The sequence below is a fragment of the Erpetoichthys calabaricus genome, chromosome 11 (assembly GCF_900747795.2).
Source record: "Erpetoichthys calabaricus chromosome 11, fErpCal1.3, whole genome shotgun sequence".
Classification (NCBI taxonomy): domain Eukaryota; kingdom Metazoa; phylum Chordata; class Cladistia; order Polypteriformes; family Polypteridae; genus Erpetoichthys; species Erpetoichthys calabaricus.
The window spans coordinates 153,559,416-153,577,906 of NC_041404.2; the positions used below are offsets into that span (position 1 = coordinate 153,559,416).

The 18,491-nt window shown below is 37.5% G+C and overlaps 2 protein-coding genes across 3 annotated transcripts in view; both read right to left on the minus strand.

Moving 5' to 3' along the window:
* Positions 1 to 451, minus strand: part of tmem186 (transmembrane protein 186) — a 35,082-nt gene extending 34,631 nt beyond the window's left edge. Inside the window, exon 1 of the mRNA XM_051933441.1 lies at positions 102 to 451. Coding sequence (XP_051789401.1) covers positions 102 to 239 — 138 coding nt within the window. The 5' untranslated portion in view covers positions 240 to 451. The remainder of the gene's footprint in view (positions 1 to 101) is intronic.
* An 842-nt stretch (positions 452 to 1,293) lies between these two features.
* carhsp1 (calcium regulated heat stable protein 1) overlaps positions 1,294 to 18,491 on the minus strand; it is a 61,198-nt gene continuing 44,000 nt past the window's right edge. For both annotated transcript variants that reach the window (XM_028814358.2, XM_028814359.2), the window contains 3 exons: positions 15,635 to 15,867; positions 9,013 to 9,135; positions 1,294 to 1,749 (listed from right to left, as the gene is read on the minus strand). In XM_028814358.2, coding sequence (XP_028670191.1) covers positions 1,587 to 1,749; positions 9,013 to 9,135; positions 15,635 to 15,819 — 471 coding nt within the window. In that variant the 5' untranslated portion in view covers positions 15,820 to 15,867 and the 3' untranslated portion in view covers positions 1,294 to 1,586. The remainder of the gene's footprint in view (positions 1,750 to 9,012; positions 9,136 to 15,634; positions 15,868 to 18,491) is intronic.

An 18,491-nucleotide genomic window follows, 5' to 3' on the forward strand; every position in this document is an offset into this window, starting at 1 on the left:
CCCATTTACAGTTGAGCTTTAAATCCTGAAATCCTATTCTAAAACTGCCCTTCTTCCCAGGTCTGTAGCGAGGGTAGCAGTTAATAAAAAGTAAGACCAACCTTGGAAGTAAAATTCATAGTGTGCATGTTCCCGGCAAGAATGCCTGATAGCATGTTAGCAGTTTCTAATTCTGTTTTTGGTTGTAGCTTTTCATTCCATCCAGCATATAAATGTCTTGTTTTAGGTAGCGTGAGCATGTTCCTTCTCCCTTTTGCCAAAAAAAAAAAAAAAAATTCTATTAGGATGTTTGTTTAGTGGATTGAGTATCTCAGAACACCACGAGTCCCTCAACCCAGTTTTTTTTTCTTGTAATATATTAGAGTATTTGGTTCTTTTTAAAGACCACAACACAAGTCCATACGGTTAGCTGTTTTTTACTTGCACCTTAACTAGATACTGTTTAAACTGGTTAAAAGCAAGTGGGGAAGAAAAACAAATAGGGTTTAGAATTCTGAAAAGGGAGTGAAATAAACTAAGCTGAAAACGTATGCAAACTGAAACGGCAAAGCTTTGACAACATGGAGCATTTTTCCGAATTTTATCATGAAATAAAGTCAACACTATTAGACATTTCTGACAATGCAGATAGACCTGAGTTAAGTAATTTAATTAAATGAAGAGACAATTATCTAACCAAAAAAAAAAAAATCACAGTAAATTTTAAAGCAATGAAAATATTTTTTCTAAACGCAAACTAAGCAGTGGTTCCAACTTATGAAAAGACAAATGTTACAGTCACAACTATGGACAGATAGTACCTTTGGTGTCAGCACACCCTTCCTGCCTGCTGGAAAGTATGATATACAATAACAAGGACACAAAAAGTGCAGATAGCATCTGATCAAAGTAAATACGTGCTGGGGACTTCTCCTTCAGCATTTAGCCATTTAAGTGGATGCCAAATCACCTACGGGCCACAGTCTGCAATGTTACCAATGGAGAAATGTTTTTTTCATTAAAGTGGCTTATTTGGGGAAATAAAGAATTATACAACAAGATAAAATGTAACCGTTTATCATTTACAGCACAGTGGACAGTAAGTTCACTAAGGAATGCAGTAAGTGCAATGCAACAAACAAGCATGTGAATAATCATTGGCACCTCTATCAAAGAGAACATTTGTTTTGATAAATGCTTCATTATTGAAATGAGAACACATACAAGTTTAAAACTCCCATAAAAGTATGTAAAGAACACGTACAGTTTAAATTTAGCACCACGTTCCACAAAAAGTCAAATGCACACAAGGGATTTCAAGGCACCAAAGAATAGTTCTGTTCTTTATTTTTCATTCTTTTACTTTTTTGTAAATGTTACATTACAAATGCCTATTACATTTTTGGTTCAATTTACACTATTGTATCCCCTTGGGCAGAAGAAAACAAAAAAACTATTCATTCACAACAAAACAAAAAACTTTTTATAAAAAGAGATAGTAAAATGTTTTGCACCCATTTCCTGCAAAATATGAAATCATGGGAGAAGAATATTTGTTAATAGGACTTCACTGAGCTGTACTTCATCGAGGCAATCAGTCCCCAACCTTAAGAGCTGATGACATGGCCTGACCAGGTTTCATGCTTGCTACCTGGTGCAAGGTGGGTAATTTTTACTTCAACAGCTTGGACCTTCTCGAGTTTGGGTGGAATGGAGCAAATCTTGTAGGTGACCTCATCTCCTGTCACTGGAACATACTCTCCTTCAATGCTGTTGAAATAAAGAATGGAAGAAACCATTTCGCCACCAGTTAGTACATTACACATAAATGAAGGTACAAACAGTTATTACATTTGCACCCATCCATCCATTTTCCTAACCAGCTTATCCAGGTTAAGATGCTGCAGATGTTCTATCAGATGGTTGTGGCGAGTGCCCTCTTCTACGCAGTGGTGTGCTGGGGAGGCAGCATTAAGAAGAAGGATGCCTCACGCCTGGACAAACTGGTGAGGAAGGCAGGCTCTATTGTTGGCATAGAGCTGGACGGTTTGACATCCGTAGCAGAGCAACGGGCACTCAGCAGGCTCCTATCAATTATGGAGAATCCACTACATCCATTAAACAGTGTCATCTCCAGACAGAGCAGCAGTTTCAGCGACAGACTGCTGTCACTGTCCTGCTCCACTGACAGACTGAGAAGATCATTCCTCCCCCAAACTATGCGACTCTTCAATTCCACCAGAGGGGGTAAACGTTGAACATTATTCAAGTTATTGTCTGTTTTTTACCTGCATTTTTTATTACTCTTTAATTTAATATTTTTTGCTGCTGGAGTATGTGAATTTCCCCCTGGGATTAATAAAGTATCTATCTATCTCAATGTGAATTGTCCTAACCTGCATGTCAGCTTTGGACTGTGGGAAGATACCAGAGGGCCTGGAGCAAACCCACATGGGCACAGGGCAAACAACTCCACTTGTTACAACACACATTTTTCAGTAGCACAATTGCACACACAAACACACAGTTATTAGTCATATTTTTGTATATAACTGGCTAACAGAACCAATTCAATAGACTAAACCAGAAGAGTGTGTGAGGGCATGTAAAATTGGAATGCTGGGTCTGTTATCCAGCAGGCTCCATTTAAACTTTATTAAAGATATGCACATTATTCAACAGGCTTTAATTCTCCTCAGAAAGACTGTTATCCTAGCCCTAACTTTTCATTTAATATTTAATAAAAAGTTGCTCAGAAATTGAACCTGTGTAACACTGCAATTTTTGTCATTTTCTCCAACCCCTTACCATTCTGAATTTTATTTTCTAGCCCAGACACCACTGCTGTTGAGAAACAATGCATTTTGCATCAGAAAGTACCAAACTTAAAAGCAGAAATTGAGCAACTGAAACTTCAACTGGCATTTTGGCAAACTGTAATGCCTTCTCAAGACTTCCAAAATCCACTGTGATTCAATAATAAAATCATGATTACCGAAGGGTGTGAACATGTTTTATAGACTGTCAATTTTTAACATGGGTGCCAGCTATGTAGACTAAAGAAAATCAAAGCAAAATTTGGGAGGACACACAGCGTCTCTCTAGCCAGACCAAACACAAATAAATAAGCAGCCTTGAACTGGATGAATGAAATGCTAAAGCCTGAAAGATCAAAGAGAGGTGGGTGGAGATCATTTGGAGCAGTATCCAAAAGGTCCAACTGCTCCTCATGAGCCCAGCTGGCAGATCCTACGTTAATTATAAGGCTAAGACATTCACTGCAAAGTTCCATTCTGTCAACTTTAAGGGATGTAAACAGTAGAAAACCTTGTGTCTTTAACACACCAAAATCAAATGGATTAGTCAGAGCAGTCTAGTCCATTATTCACCCAAGCGCTAGAAAATTAATAACAACATATGAATAATTTACATAGCTGCGGCACATTAAAATATATCAAACGCACAAAGCAAATAATTTGTTGTGGCCTTTCAAATAATTAAAACAGCATTCATCTTCAATGCATGGTCTCTGCTGTAAAATTCAATTCTTTCCCAAGCTAGTGTTCTTGCAAATGATTTCATCTACTTCTAGATGACATTCCAATAAATCAGAGACACTGAGATTATGTTGGAAAATTACTTGAGAAACATTAGTGTCTGATAAGTGACTATATGACAAGTTCAGGAGACCTTCAAGACAAAATAATGCATTCTTGATGAATTATGCAAGAGGACTGAAATGGCCGCTTTAAACTGATTAAGATCTACAATGTAGCATGCATTTCTAAGTAAATGTTTGAGAAGGAAAATGCTGCAGTTATCTGTATGTCTGCCACAGAATGCTTGTTTATTCACTATTTTTATATTTTAGGGTGGAAAGGGAGAACTCATTACCATATTTGATTTTCCATTAAGATCTGCTACCAAAAACTCCCAACTGGACAACAAACTCAGCACAATCAATAAGGCTCACCTGCGTTTCTTACCTGGTTCTCAAACTCTGAACTACACAACTTATTGTTTATTGCCAGTAAAATTAAATTACTTGTGACTGCAAAAATGCACAACATACTTCATTTTCAGCCTGTGAGGACCTGGACATAGATGTCCATTCCCTTACAGCACCAAGGATGAATGCTTTTGAGAGAATGACAATAGCACAGTTTTGCTGCCACAGCATCATGCAGGTATTACCTCAGCACCAGAGCACATTGGTTATGGCTGCCTCAGCACAATGACGAATGACAGGATGTCTCCATACAGGAATCAGCTTAGTCAGCTTCCAGAACATTTCACAAAATGCAAACCATGCACCAATGTGGACAAATAATGGGTTACTTTCATACAAATAAAAGAATGTGTCAGTAAAAGCTGTAAAAATCATCAGAATAAATTAAAGCATGAAAGTGTGTTTAATAAAGCTGGACAGTTGAGGCCAGGCAGCTTTGGGGTTATGACTGAATTTAGCTACAACACAAGAAATCAGATTTAAACAAAACCTGTTACTTGAAATCTTTGTCAGTGTCTTGTATCCGTTGAATTTTCTACAAAACAGTAAGACATGAACAATAGCAGGAAAGTGAAGAACTACTCTGAATTATACATTTTTTGCTTCCTAAAAATGTTTTGGTGTTTATGATGGACAAGTTCAAGCTGAACTCGAATATAACTTCAGATTGACACTATCATGTGAAAATAACTTTCACTGAATTTAGTATGTTTAATCAGTTAATGATACTGACACACTGCACAAGTTCACCTAAGCTAAAAATGCTTTGATACAGATTTTCTTTTGTACCCCACATCTGATGCTTCTCACTTTAGTGTCCAACAGTAGTTAGCCAGCATTGATAGATTCCACTTCTCCTGATACTGCTTTTCCATTGTTTTAATGCCCTGGTGAAACCTCTGACCATGTTCATTACTGATTGCACCAAGATTTGCAGGGAAGTTGTTCAAGTATGAATACAGAAAATGCATTTCGTGGTTTTGTATGCTTAAAGCAGGTTGTCAAACAGCTGGACATAGTTTGGTGCTTTGGAAATTACAGTGGAACCTCGGTTTGCGAGCATAATTCGTCCGGAAACGTGCTCGCAGTCCAAAGCACTCATATATCAAAGTGAATTTCCCCATAAGAAATAATGGAAACTCAGATGATTCGTTCTACAACCCAAAACTATTCATATAAAAATGATTAATACAAAATATTAAGTAAAAATACATAAAACAAATTAACCTGAACTTTACCTTTGAAAAGAATCAAGGCTGGTGTGAGTGAGTTTCTAAACTCTTGCTTGATTCCACCCAACGGGACGACATGCGGAAAGGCGTCCCAAAGCAATCGCAGTCTCCCAGCGCTGTAGCAGTTTGCCGTAAAAGCGAATCCGAAAAGATCGCGGACATGCTATAAGCGCCTGGCGTCGATGGGTGATACGAGGAACATTATAAATGCGCAGGGCACAGTACTAATTGGCCCCGACCCTGCCTGACTGCTGTGTCTGTGTATAGGAGAGTGGCAGATCCCGCTATAATAAATAACTGCGCTGTTGCTGTTTCAAGCTTTATAAAGCTGGTGTTGCTAAAGTACTGAGACTCAGCTTTGTGTTTTGGGGTGCAAGACGGGGACTCGCACGTCACAGCACACACATGTGCGCGTGCGCACACACACACACACAGTCACAATGCTGTAGTAAACAGTATACGCTCGTATGAGTGAGGCACACCGATTCAGACGGAGAATAGGAGATGATTGCCCACAATCCCGCAGCGAGAGAGAGAGAACCACCATCAGCTCAGTTGTGATCACATGACGCTCAGCAGACAAAGCGTATACATACTACTCGTATTGCAAGACCTCGCTCGTTTATCAAGTCAAAATTTATTAAAAATTTTAGCTCGTCTTGCAAAACACTCGTAAACCAAGTTACTCACAAACCGAGGTTCCACTGTACTAAGAAAATTCCCAACATCACCCTCAAATGCCTTAAATACGATTTCCTCCAATCCCACTAGCAGATCTTCAAACGGCTTGTCACTAATGAGGTTTCTGATGTGTGGGCCAACAAAAATACCTTCCTTAATCTTGGCATCAGTTATGCTTAGAAACATTTGTTTCAAATATCTAAATCATTCACCTTCCTTGTTCATCACTTTCAAGAAATTTTTCATCACTTCAAGTTTTATATAAAGAGGAAGCATAAATATCTTTGTTTGGCTGACAAGTGGTTTACGTGCCATACTTTTCTGCCCAGGAACCAAATGCTTACAGTGTGGCCAGTAAAGAGACCCTTTCGCTTGGCTCTCCCATTCACAGTCCTTGGTGAAGGTAGCCGTGGAAAACCTCCTGGTGTTCCTTATTTTGACGCAAGGGTGACATTTAGATGTCAATTCTAAATGTAACAAGAGAGACTGGTAAATTTTTATTATGAAAGAACAAAGTAGGCACAAAGTGACATTACAAAAGTATAACTAACCAAGGAGAGGAGGAGGAACCAAGCTTTAACATTTAAGAGTCACTTTATTTTGAATACACAGTAATAAAGCATATTCCCTTTGTAAAGGGCACCACCTACTATGAGAAAAACACAAGTAACAAAACACATTTTCTCAGTCTTGGAAGAACTTGCCAATCTGAAGAAAATACAATGACCAGTTCAGTAAAAACAAACCACAAAAAGAGATACAGCATGGTGAATATGCTGCTGTATTATCCGTCTGTGCTTTTTCTGTCCTGCTAATCCATTCAGCCTTTACTGGTGGTATCAAGTGCAAGAAGAAAACCACCTTGGAAAAGTCAATTTAAGAGTCTCTACTTAATCTGAGATGTGTGTAAGGAAAATGGGAGTAGCCTTTGGGAAAACAAACGGACATGGGGAGATGTGCACACTGCATGTGGACAGGGCTTTGGCCAGGATTCTAAAACAGAAATCAAGAGATGCAAGCCAAGAGAAATACATCACTGTGCCACTCCTGATGGAATATTAAAATAACACTCCATTCTCAAATGTCCTAGACAGGGCACCATTCCATGGCAGGGGCCACTCATACAAACATCCTCTCACCTTGTGGAAATCTGGAGCATCAATAATGGACTCCTTAATAGACTAAAAATCCACTATCACCATATCTGTTACCTTTCTAAGATACATCACAGCTCAACATAATACATCAATCAAAAATCGTTCCTATTAAATGGGACAGCTGCTTTGAAATGTATAGCAAAGGCCTGAGTAGAATCCTCTATGTTTATAAAATGGCAGATTATCATACTTCATTCATTCATTTTCTAAACCACTAATACTATACAGTTGAGAATGGCAGGGAGTTAAAACACTGACATACACATCCACATTCACTCATATTGGAATGCGTAAGACTTGCTAATCAATCAAACAGGTCTATCTTAGGGAAACAGAATGTAAACTAGAGTGCCTGGAGGGGGGAAAAAAAATGGAGAGGACAAGTAATTTCCAATTAGCACATCCAGGCATGGATCTGACCAACTGTGGAGATATAGAGCTACAGGACTAACTTCTGTGCCACCATATCACTTGGTTAAAATACTTGATATACATTATCTTTATAAAGCCAAAAACAACAAAAAAGCCTGATTAAACTTTAACAGAATCATGAAATTCAGCTACTGGCTCTAATCAACAATTGCTTCGGAGTTAGAAAAAAAAAAAAAAAAACACACACACACACACACACAAACGTGTAGGCGGCTGTCTGCCCAAGTAATTCTTGGTTGCTTATCTCATTCACTCACCGTATCTTGGGGATAATTAAGGAATGCCTGCCACTTTCTCTCGCACTCTTCCCTGGTGACCTCTTACAGAAAATGGGCCATAGGAACTTTGTAATGGTATTTTAGGTTACTTTTGTTATGTCAATGTTTTCCATTTTATTTGTTGTTACTGTAACTAAGTTCTGTATCAACCACCTCACATATTGTTATGTTATAAATAAAATAAAATACTTAATTCAAAAAGATGAAATAAAATGGCTACCAAGAACAAGGCAAATCTCATCACAGCAAGAATTTAACAATATTAAAAAAATGAACAAGATGATTGATTCTGCTAACAAATAAACCACACATCCATTTTCTTACCAGGTATTGAGCAGAATGATTGCTGTAGGACATTCACATCCACTCTTCCATAATCACTTATACTGGTTGAGTTTTGACTAACCAGTCCACCAATCTCGCCCATCTTAAGGACAGGATCAATGTTTGAAAATATAAAAACTACACACAGATAGTGACCACACAGAACACAAATCCACATCCATGTACAGTATATGTGAGGGGGCATCAGTGCTTATTAATTACACATCTACTAAATACAGTTTAATCTTCCTCAATGATATATGGACTTAACATGAAACTTGCGCCTAAATAAATAAATATTACATATATATATATTATTTTTCTAGAAATAATTTACCCAGGTGTGCACAGCTTGTTTTGTCATACCAAAGACAACTCCAGGCTTTGATCTCTGCCAGAATTGCTTGAACCAAGTACTGCATATAAGGACATTTTAGGTTTTTTTTGGTTTTAAAAAGTTTGCAAACATTTCTAAAATCTTGTTTTTGCTTTGTCATTCTAGGGCAATGAGTGCTGCTTGATGAGAGGAAAAAATAATTTAATGAATTTAGCATAATGCTGCAACATACACAAAGTGAGAACTGTGAAGGGGACTGAATACTTTCTAAATGCGCTTTACATTAAAATTTCTTAAAGGCATTCATGTGAATTCCACACAAAGCCTGAATATTAACACTTTTCTAACTGAAATATTAAGCTGCTTCTCTCAAGATACAAGTGATTCATCACTTACAGCTTTTTAGCTTATCACATAAAGCTTGGAATACTAACAGCCACATGAAAATAAATGTTTGTTTTTTTCAGTCTCTTAATTCTTTTCACCATCTGTGCATCCATCCCTAGAAAGCATTTTACATTTCAGCATGCTAAAAATCAACATAAGAGATAACCAATGTATGTACAAACAGATATAAACTCACTCAGAAATGTGAACAAATATATCGTTCCCTCCATCAGATGGGGTGATGAATCCATGTCCTTTGGAACGTGAGAAGCACTTACATGTACCGGTATAGACTGGTCCTTCTGAAGCTCGAGCTGCCCTGCAGAAAGGAAGATAAAATTAATACCAAGTCTGAAACTATGTTACTAAAGACATCATATGTTTCTAATTGATCTATTTTTAATTGTATGAGACATTAGCTATGCACTAGATGACCATTTTTAGAATAAATGGGGAATTAAGAGGTAGCAATACTTGAGCAATGCAGGAATTGGTTTAGGGGGAAGTAGGGCAGTTCAGCACAGGGCACTCAAACTACTGTTGGGTATTAAAGTTTTGACTTTGACATCAATATCAGCTTACCGGTGCCAAAATAGTTGCGAAGCAAGTAACTCCAAACAACCCCCGGCTGTAGCGCCCAATTGTGCACCTCCTTTGTGCACTGCGCCATCTCACCACTTTCCTCTTGATAGCACAAAGTGTACAGTCGTTGAATTCCCAATCACAATACACCAATTACAGTTTTTCCATGTATACACTAACAAATTTCAAGTTGAATCAAGTGGAAAGTTGATGTTTACTTTCACTGCCGTACCTTTTTTAAATTTGGGTTTTTGGTACTTTTCCCATACCAGTATACCATGCAACCCTAACTCAGCCACTGGCCCTAACATGGTAAGCAGAAATACCCACAGAAATAGCGCCTGGGCTAGAATGTAAACCCAGACCCTGGCACTGAAAACTAACCACTACTCTAACATTCTGCTTTGCATCAAGGTCGACCAAAACATTGTTCCTTTTAAAATAATGAAAACTGAATTATGATAAAAATCTATGCATGTACGGTGCCTAACATCCAAGCAAGAACAGAACACTGAGAAACCAAATGAATATGGCAAGTTTCCTTATATTCATATATACAGATTTTAGGTATGTACAACAAACACATTCCTTTCTCTACCCTGCAGACCTGTTACTTTTATACAGTATGAAACTCAAGAAAACGCATATCCTAGCCAATAAGTTGAAGGTGAGACATACAGTACAAATTCATAACAACAACAATAACAACATGAGAGAAAAGTTCAACTGAATAAGAAATCATTGTTAACCTAAAAACAAGATGGTAAACAGACTCCACCTTTACTTAGATTGTGCATTTTAATACAGGTTGTGCAGTCCTAATCCAAAATTCTTGTGACCACAAATACTTCAAATTTTAGATATTTTTCATATTTTGAAATACTTGCATATTCATAATGAAATATCTTGGGGAATGGACCGAAATATAAACACGAAATTTACTTATGTGTCATATACACCTTATACATATAGCCTGAAGGTAATTTTATACAATATTTTTATGCATGAAACAAAGTTTGTGCACAGTAGCATCACCTGTTAAACAACAGGTACAACAAACAACGTCAGGCTTTCAGTTCTCACATATAAAAGCCTGCATCCATTCCTGCTACATTAGTGCATCCCGGCACAGTTACTCTGTACTTAGCATCCTTGACTCCTGTAGGTGCTGTCTCATCAACTGTAGTAAGTGTCTTTTTGGGATAGGAACGCCAAAACAGCGATGTTTCATTGGCATTATAGATTTGGTCTGGTGTCAGATTTCCCATTAAAATTGACCTTAGCAAATTCATCGATGAAATTCTCTGCTGCTTCATGATCAGCAAATGCTTCTTCACCTCAAATCTCAATAAACATGCTATGTTTTTAATCAACTTCTATTCATCACTTTCAATATAAAAAAATTCAACAATTAATCATTCTGGTTTTTCAGGTCAAAGATGGTGGTCATTCCAACACCATACTCTCCTGCAAGACGTTTCACACTTGTACCACTGTCCAGTTTCTCCAACCACTGGACTTTCTGTGCTATAGTTAAACATAAATGTTTCCAGTTTTTCTTAACACTAATAACCACAGGGCTTCTGCAGGCCTTTCTGACATTTTCAACAATATCTCTGCACCATGGAGCAGAGAAAAGGCAAAAAAACAGTGAGTAATGCATATAGGTCTGTTGGTGACAAAGGTTGATAACAAATCGACGCCAACCACCAGAGCCCCACATACCCAAGTGAGGTTAGGTGTGGAATTTTTTTACTTGTGGGTTATGTCAGAGCTCAAAATGTTTTAGATTTTGGAATTTTGGATTAAGGATGCTCAAACGTGTATCTCTAGCTTCAATATATGTGAAGCCTTAAAACAAAGATAGTAAGCAGCTTCAGCACGGGAAAAGTCCCAAATAAATAAAATGAATTATTATTATTATCATTAAAGTAAATCCAAGGATATAATTATATGATGTTCTGAACAAAAAGCATTTGTCCCATCTTATTAGCTGTATTATTGTTTTTTTTACAGTTCATTTGATTAGATTTTTTTCGTGTGTTTGGTCTGAAAATCTTATTGTCCTTGCTATACTCAAGAAAAGGAATTAACAGTCAGCTGTTTGAACAGACTGACTGACTGACTGAATACTTTCATTAACTAATCAGTCCTGATCTATGCTAGTGCAAGTTTCTAAATGAGGAGTAAACCTAATTAATTTTGGGCCTTACCATTATTGTGAAGTTGCTAGCACATGTTTTAGAAGCACACTATATCAAAATCAAAAGGAATTCTCCAAAACTTTGGGGTGGGGGGTTCTGATACCTTTCAGCTTGAAAGGGTTACAATTGAGGTTTAAGGGCCTAGGCTCGGTTAACATCATATTGTCAATCTTTACCAATAACTTCAAGAATAAGGTGTGGAGGTGGAGTGGTGGCTCTGAGGCTAAGGATCTGTGTTGTTATCTAGATGGTTCCCAGTTTGAAACCATGTTACTGCCAAAAGAGATCCTACTGTGATGGGCCTTTGTGCAAGGCCCTTAACCTGAAATTGCTGCAGGGGCGCTGTACAATGGCTGACCTTGTGCTCTGACCCCCAAAGGGTATAAGAAAACTAAAAAATTCCTTTAACAAGAAATTGTATAAGTCGAAATAAAGAGCAAAAAATAAATAAAAGAGGTTCTTTTCCATGAAGTTACAGAGAAGCCATTTTTTGGGGGGGGGGGGTTCGCATCAGAGGATGTGAAGGCACCTCTCACTTGTGCTTATGCTTATGTTTATGACTCAAATCATCCAAAAACACTCTGGACAAAAACAAGATCCATTATAGAGTAACAAGAAGTACTTCTTGCTAGCAACAACATGAATATTCAATTTAACTTTGCCAAATATACACTTGGTTTAGAGTTTATGAACATTATTAATGATCAGATAGCTCAAAGGTGAAACCTTTTAGCCAACCTGCACCTCATTATGTCTGAAGAAAAACCTCATACTATTCTCAACACTTTAGAACTTCACATGAATAAACAAGCATGATGGTAAATGTTTAAGGTTTGGGAGCATTCTCCTGCAAAATATCTGGGCCATATACCACATACTTTATCAAAGATTCTTTAGGAGAATATCAGATATTCACTCCACAAGATGGAGCAGGTCATGACAATGATGAAAAGCAGATATACTAGTCTATATCAGATAAAGGTTTGTAATCGTCCATTCAAATTCTTAAAAGAAATCATGCTGAGCAATTGTAAAAGAATATGAAATAAGCAGTGTGATTTCAAAAGAACTGAGTTGAAGTACTGTAAGGAGGAATAGGCCAAAATACCTGAACAATGCTGAAACAGCCTGATAAATAACAAATGAACCCAATTACTGTTGTTAAAGCTACTGTGAATGCTGTTATAACTTTTTCACATGGGGTTGCTGGTAATGAATAACCATTTTATATAAATAAAATTACTGTAATTTGAATTTGTACTTAATTTTTGCTCACTTGGGACCCCTTTTAATATATTAGTCTGTGCTGTAAGATATTGTAAACAAAATGTAATGTAAAAAGTAGGCAGTTATTGAGGAAATTAAACAAGGACCAAATACTTCATGGCTCTTTATTAAATAAAATATAGACGGCTGGCTAATCTGGCAGACTTGTCAGCATAAATAACTTTATGGGGCTGAGCATGCACATGAAAAGAAAGAATACATCAAGGATAGTTGTATTAACCATCAGGGGCAAGCCATACAGCTTTTGCACAGTCCAGCCAGTATGGTGACGGAGGAAGAGCTAAGAATTGTGGACTCTTTCTATTTTAAAGTGAATATACCAATCTGAACCTTTTTCCTTATTTCCATCTTTTTACAAACATCAGCTGGATTACCATTCACAAAATAAGATACACCTAAAAAAGAGTAATCATGGAAAACCAAAGACTTAAACACTCAGTAGAGAAGCAACTGCGTCTTAAGAAAAGATAAAAGCTGCTGAAAAAACATTAAAATATTTTCAAGCCAACCACTGAGGAGAAATAATGAGAAGACATCTAAATTATAAGCATATTAGCAATATAAAACAACATAGCAAACTCACTTCATCCATTTCAGGGTAATGGGGAGGCAGAGGCTACCATCTGGCAAGGAACTCAAAGCTGGAACTAATCCTGTATGGGGAGCCATTCCAACAAAAGGTTCATTCACACACACACACACACACACACACACACACAGGACAAGTTTACAATTGCCAATTAACCTCAATTAACATGACAAAGTTACAATTTTCAGGGTGTTCTAGAAAAATCTGAATTAAGGAAAATGAACATTGGGAGAATGAGTTGACTCCGTATAGAAAGCAACATCATAATAAAAGGGTAACATTTAGACTTAAGCCCAGAATTATGTAAGGTGGTTGCAATAATCAGTGTATCATCCTTTTATTATCAGAACCAAGTCTAAATACAGTTTATTGTATCAGTGGACAAATGTCACACATCTTGGTCTTAATTTCTTCCTAATCCCTGAATTTAAAACATGTTGAAAAATTTCATTTGATTACATAGCCAGACCTATCCTATCCAGTTCTCCCACTATGTATTGATCATTTATTGGAGTTTATAATTTGTTTTTAAGTTTAAAAAGGTGCTAACATGATGTTTTCAGAAATCATTAAGCTAGTAATAAGCCAAATAAACACAACCAGTTTTGAGTTATTACACAGATGAAAACACCACTTTAAAAGTCTTGGACACAAGGGAAATTGTAAAAATCTTAAATCAGCCTTTCAACCCAGGGGTACTACAGAATGTCAAGGACTTTGCACCGGAGGGACCACAGAAATGAAGACAATGTTCACTGAAGGTGGAAAACTCTTTGTTACTTAAAGAATATCCATCCATCCATCCATTTTCCAACCCGCTGAATCCGAACACAGGGTCACGGGGGTCTGCTGGAGCCAATCCCAGCCAACACAGGGCACAAGGCAGGAAACAATCCTGGGCAGGGTGCCAACCCACTTAAAGAATAGTGAAATTCTAATACAATCTAACCACTGAGGTCATTCATACTTTTCTCAAATTTCAGCAGTGAGTGAATGGCATAACCTGGACAATTGAGGTAACCGAGTCAAAATGAAGCAGCATGAAATTAATGATCTAATTTATGACAGAAGCAGTTAAAGTGAATTTTTGATTTTTCCATCACAAAAGAAACAGCACAGCCCATTGTGATCCTTGACAACTAATCACATTTACAAATTATATTATTGCATATGAAGCCTCACATGGGAGCCTTCTATAGGATATACTTTACAGAGTCACATTTTTAAAAGAATTGATCAATTAATGACAGCAGCAATCCATTATTAGCCTGTTCTAGGAGACAGTGGCGATAAGGGAGAGCGTGCATCAGAGGACATTACAGATTGAGAAATGTATGGCTGAAGCTATGAGAAAAGTAAAAAAGTCCTGATAGTAAAACTAAAGCAAACATTAATTGGTAAAGTGTTGCTGTGCAATTTGCTGTGCACAAACTCATTTATGACTGTTTTTCTAGAAGATCATTTTTTAAACTGTTTTACAACATGGAAAAAAAATGCCAGTCAAACAAAGGAAAACCAGCCATTGTATACATATCATAATCCTAAAACACTTCAGAGAGATTGTTAGAATAAATAAAATGCACAAAAAGACAAATCCCACATGCTTAAAGTATGAAAACAGTCATAAAAAGTTCTGAACCGTTAATTCCTTGTGTTCATTTTACAATAGACTGCCTATTAGGCTTCCAGGAATAAGGAAAAAAAGTAAGAAAAACTTGTAATCTTTTAATCCTAAAATAAGAGGTTGTGGTTAATTTTGTATAATGCGATTTGGGAAACAGAAAAACGGAAGAGTATGGTACAGTTACAGTGTCAAATTTGTGGTGCATCAAGTTATGAGAACTGGAAATCATTGATAAATTAAGACAAACAGCTACCAGAAGAGCAAAATTTGATGGGTCAGGTTTTGGGGTTCATAAACAACTCTTAATTGCAGTAAAATAAAGATGAGTAAAACTGCATAACAACAGACACAAGCCTTTTTTAGTGGTTTTCAATTACCACAACAAGGGTGGCAACATTGTGATGTGAATTTCAAAAAAAGTACCCAAAGTATCATCAAAGTGAACTATGTGTTTCACATTTTATGTAAAACACATAATTGTAGAGATTGAATTGGACCAGAAATTAGTATTTCAGCAATACTATTAACTTACGCTGAGCAGGTCCTTGTGCGTCTTGTTGGAAGAGGGCTGGGAATGAGATAATCTCTCATGGGAGATAAAGAACGCTCCCTGTTGCGTCCTCCAGTCTCTGGCAAGTTCAAAGACTCTGGGGGTACCGGTGAAGACAGGGAACCAGGAGACAGTGGAGACGAGGGAGAGCGTGCCTCAGAGGACATGACGGATTGAGAGAAGTGTGGCTGAACCTATGAGAAAATTAAAAAGTCCTAGAGAGAGAGAGAAAAAAAATGTGTTACTACACAATCTGCATTGCACAAACTAAACTTATGACTTGTTCCTTCATTCTTGCATGGCCTTGCTTCATAAATAATTTTGGATAAAAGCATCTGCTAAATAAATAAACAACATTTTTATTAAGACAAATTCCTTTATGATAAAAATGTATATATTCTTTCCAATTTTTAGAAAGTAAACACATGATGGCTTATCAAATCTTTGAATTAAATAATCAAAACAAGTAAAATGTATATAGAAAACAATGCAAGCTCAATGGAAGTATTAACCACGGAATCTGGATTGATGCTAGGTGAAAGTGAATTACCTTTGTACATTATTTGGAATGCAAAAGTTTAAAATCACAGTTACAGTCCCCATTAGAAAGGGTGTAGCAAAAGTATTACTTTACCTAACAACTATCAATTTATTTTACATTTAAATATTATTTGTTCTAAAGTCTAAAATGCTCTGACCAAAATTGTCTTGATTTCAGCCTTTACATTAACAATAACTGAAAGCTTCTAATATCCACTTTAAATATATTTTTAATATTGGTACTGGTCTTTTGGTAGCGGAATAACCAAGCCACAGTAGTGAGTCTTGTTCTGGGTTTCCTTTTGATGATTATACAGTTTAGTTAGAAGTCAGCCTATCAGTGAGAAACTGAGCTACACTGACATGGGTTATTAGTGCTGGGCGGTATTACCAAAATTCTATATCACAGTTTCAAAATTATACCGGTTTCACGGTATTCAACAGTATTTTTTCCCATACATGAGTGGATGTTAACCACATTTTCCACTGCAATTACTGCAGTAGACTGGCTAAGAATAACCTATTCCACTGTCATGAGAATTGTACATTGTACAAAAAACATTTTAATGTGCACACAAGTATTAATACAGGTTTGCATGGCCCCATGAAGTGATAGTTTTCAAGGGGGTGGCACTAATGAAGAGAAGGAATCACACTGCATAACAGTTGCAGTCAAAATATAGAACCTTTTTATTGAACAAAATTTTACAAACAACTTAAACTAAAATTTTGACAACATATTTTCAACCATTCAAAGAGGAATTTAGACTTAGTAAAATATCCAGAGGTGCTTGTCAAAAGTTGTATTGCACTGAACATGTCTTAGAAAAGGAATAAAAATGTTCAGGGAACAGGAATACCATGAAAATAATATATTCTGTGTGGTGATCACTGACGTCGCCTCCTCTTAGTGCAACAGGAAGTCTGTTTAAGAAGCACGGAGCGATTAACATGGCTCAGGGAACACTTAACACGAAGCATTTAATGTGCTACATAACTTATGACGGGGTTTGAGAAAATCTAGTAAATTAAATATTCATTTTAAGACGAGTTTAGTTTACGATGTTCTACTTTAGGGCGGCGCAGTGGTAGCATTGCTGCCTCACAGTTAGGAGACCTGGGTTCGCTTCCCAGGTCCTCCTTGCGTGGAGTTTGCATTCTCTCCCCGTGACTGCGTGGGTTTCCTCCGGGTGCTCCAGTTTCCTCCCACAGTCCAAAGACATGCAGGTTAGGTGCATTGGCGATCCTAAATAGTCCCTAGTGTGTGCTTGGAGTGTGTGTGTGTGTGCGCCTTTCTGTGGGCTAGCACCCTGCCCGGGGTATGTTCCTGCCTTACGTCCTGTGCTGGCTGGGATTGCCTCCAGCAGACCCCCATGACCCTGTGTTAGGATATAGCAGGTTGGCTAATGGATGGATGTTCTACTTTAATGACAAATTACAAGAATAAAGTCAACATATCGTCACACTATTACACAGTACCCAGGTACATTACACAGTATTGGAAAAAAAATAAAACAAGTACAACTTGGCTTGCAGTATTAACCAGTAGCATAGAAACAGTATTCACATGTGAACAGAATGGTCCACATCTGACCTTTTAAAACCAAAGTATCTCCAGACAACAGACACAGCTCCTTTTTTTCGGACAAAAGTTCTTCTGCGTCATCATGTTCAACTTTATCGTCTGCTACAGCTTCAGTTTCTGAATGTTCTCTATCCATTTTCACTGTTCAGTACCTCCACTAACGCATGTACTCCGTTGCATGCATGTTTAGCAGTGCAGCAGTCCCCCTTAAACAGTTTCCCGCTACGCCACGTTTCTAATCTTCTATCACAGCTCCAGCTTATTCAAAACTCAGCTGCAAGAGTCCTTACTCGAACCAGCAGCAGCAAGCACATCACACCCATCCTGCTCCGTCTTCACTGGCTCCCTGTGTCTTACAGAATGGAATATAAAATCCTACTAATAACCTACAAAGCCTTAAATAACCTCGCGCCAAACTACATCAGTGACATTCTCCATCACTATATGCCTGCCCGCCCACTAAGGTCCTCTGATTCTGGCAATCTTGTTGTACCCCACACTAATCTACACTCCATGGGTGACAGGGCCTTCAGCTGTATAGCACCCAGACTCTGGAATGACCTACCGAAATTAATCAGGTCAGCTGACTCCACGAATTCTTTTAAAAAACAACTCAAAACTCATCTGTTCAGGAAGGCTTTTAGCTCTACTTGACTTTATTACCCTTCTCTCAGTTTACCTCTCTGTCAAGTTGCTAATGTAACCTGTGTGTGT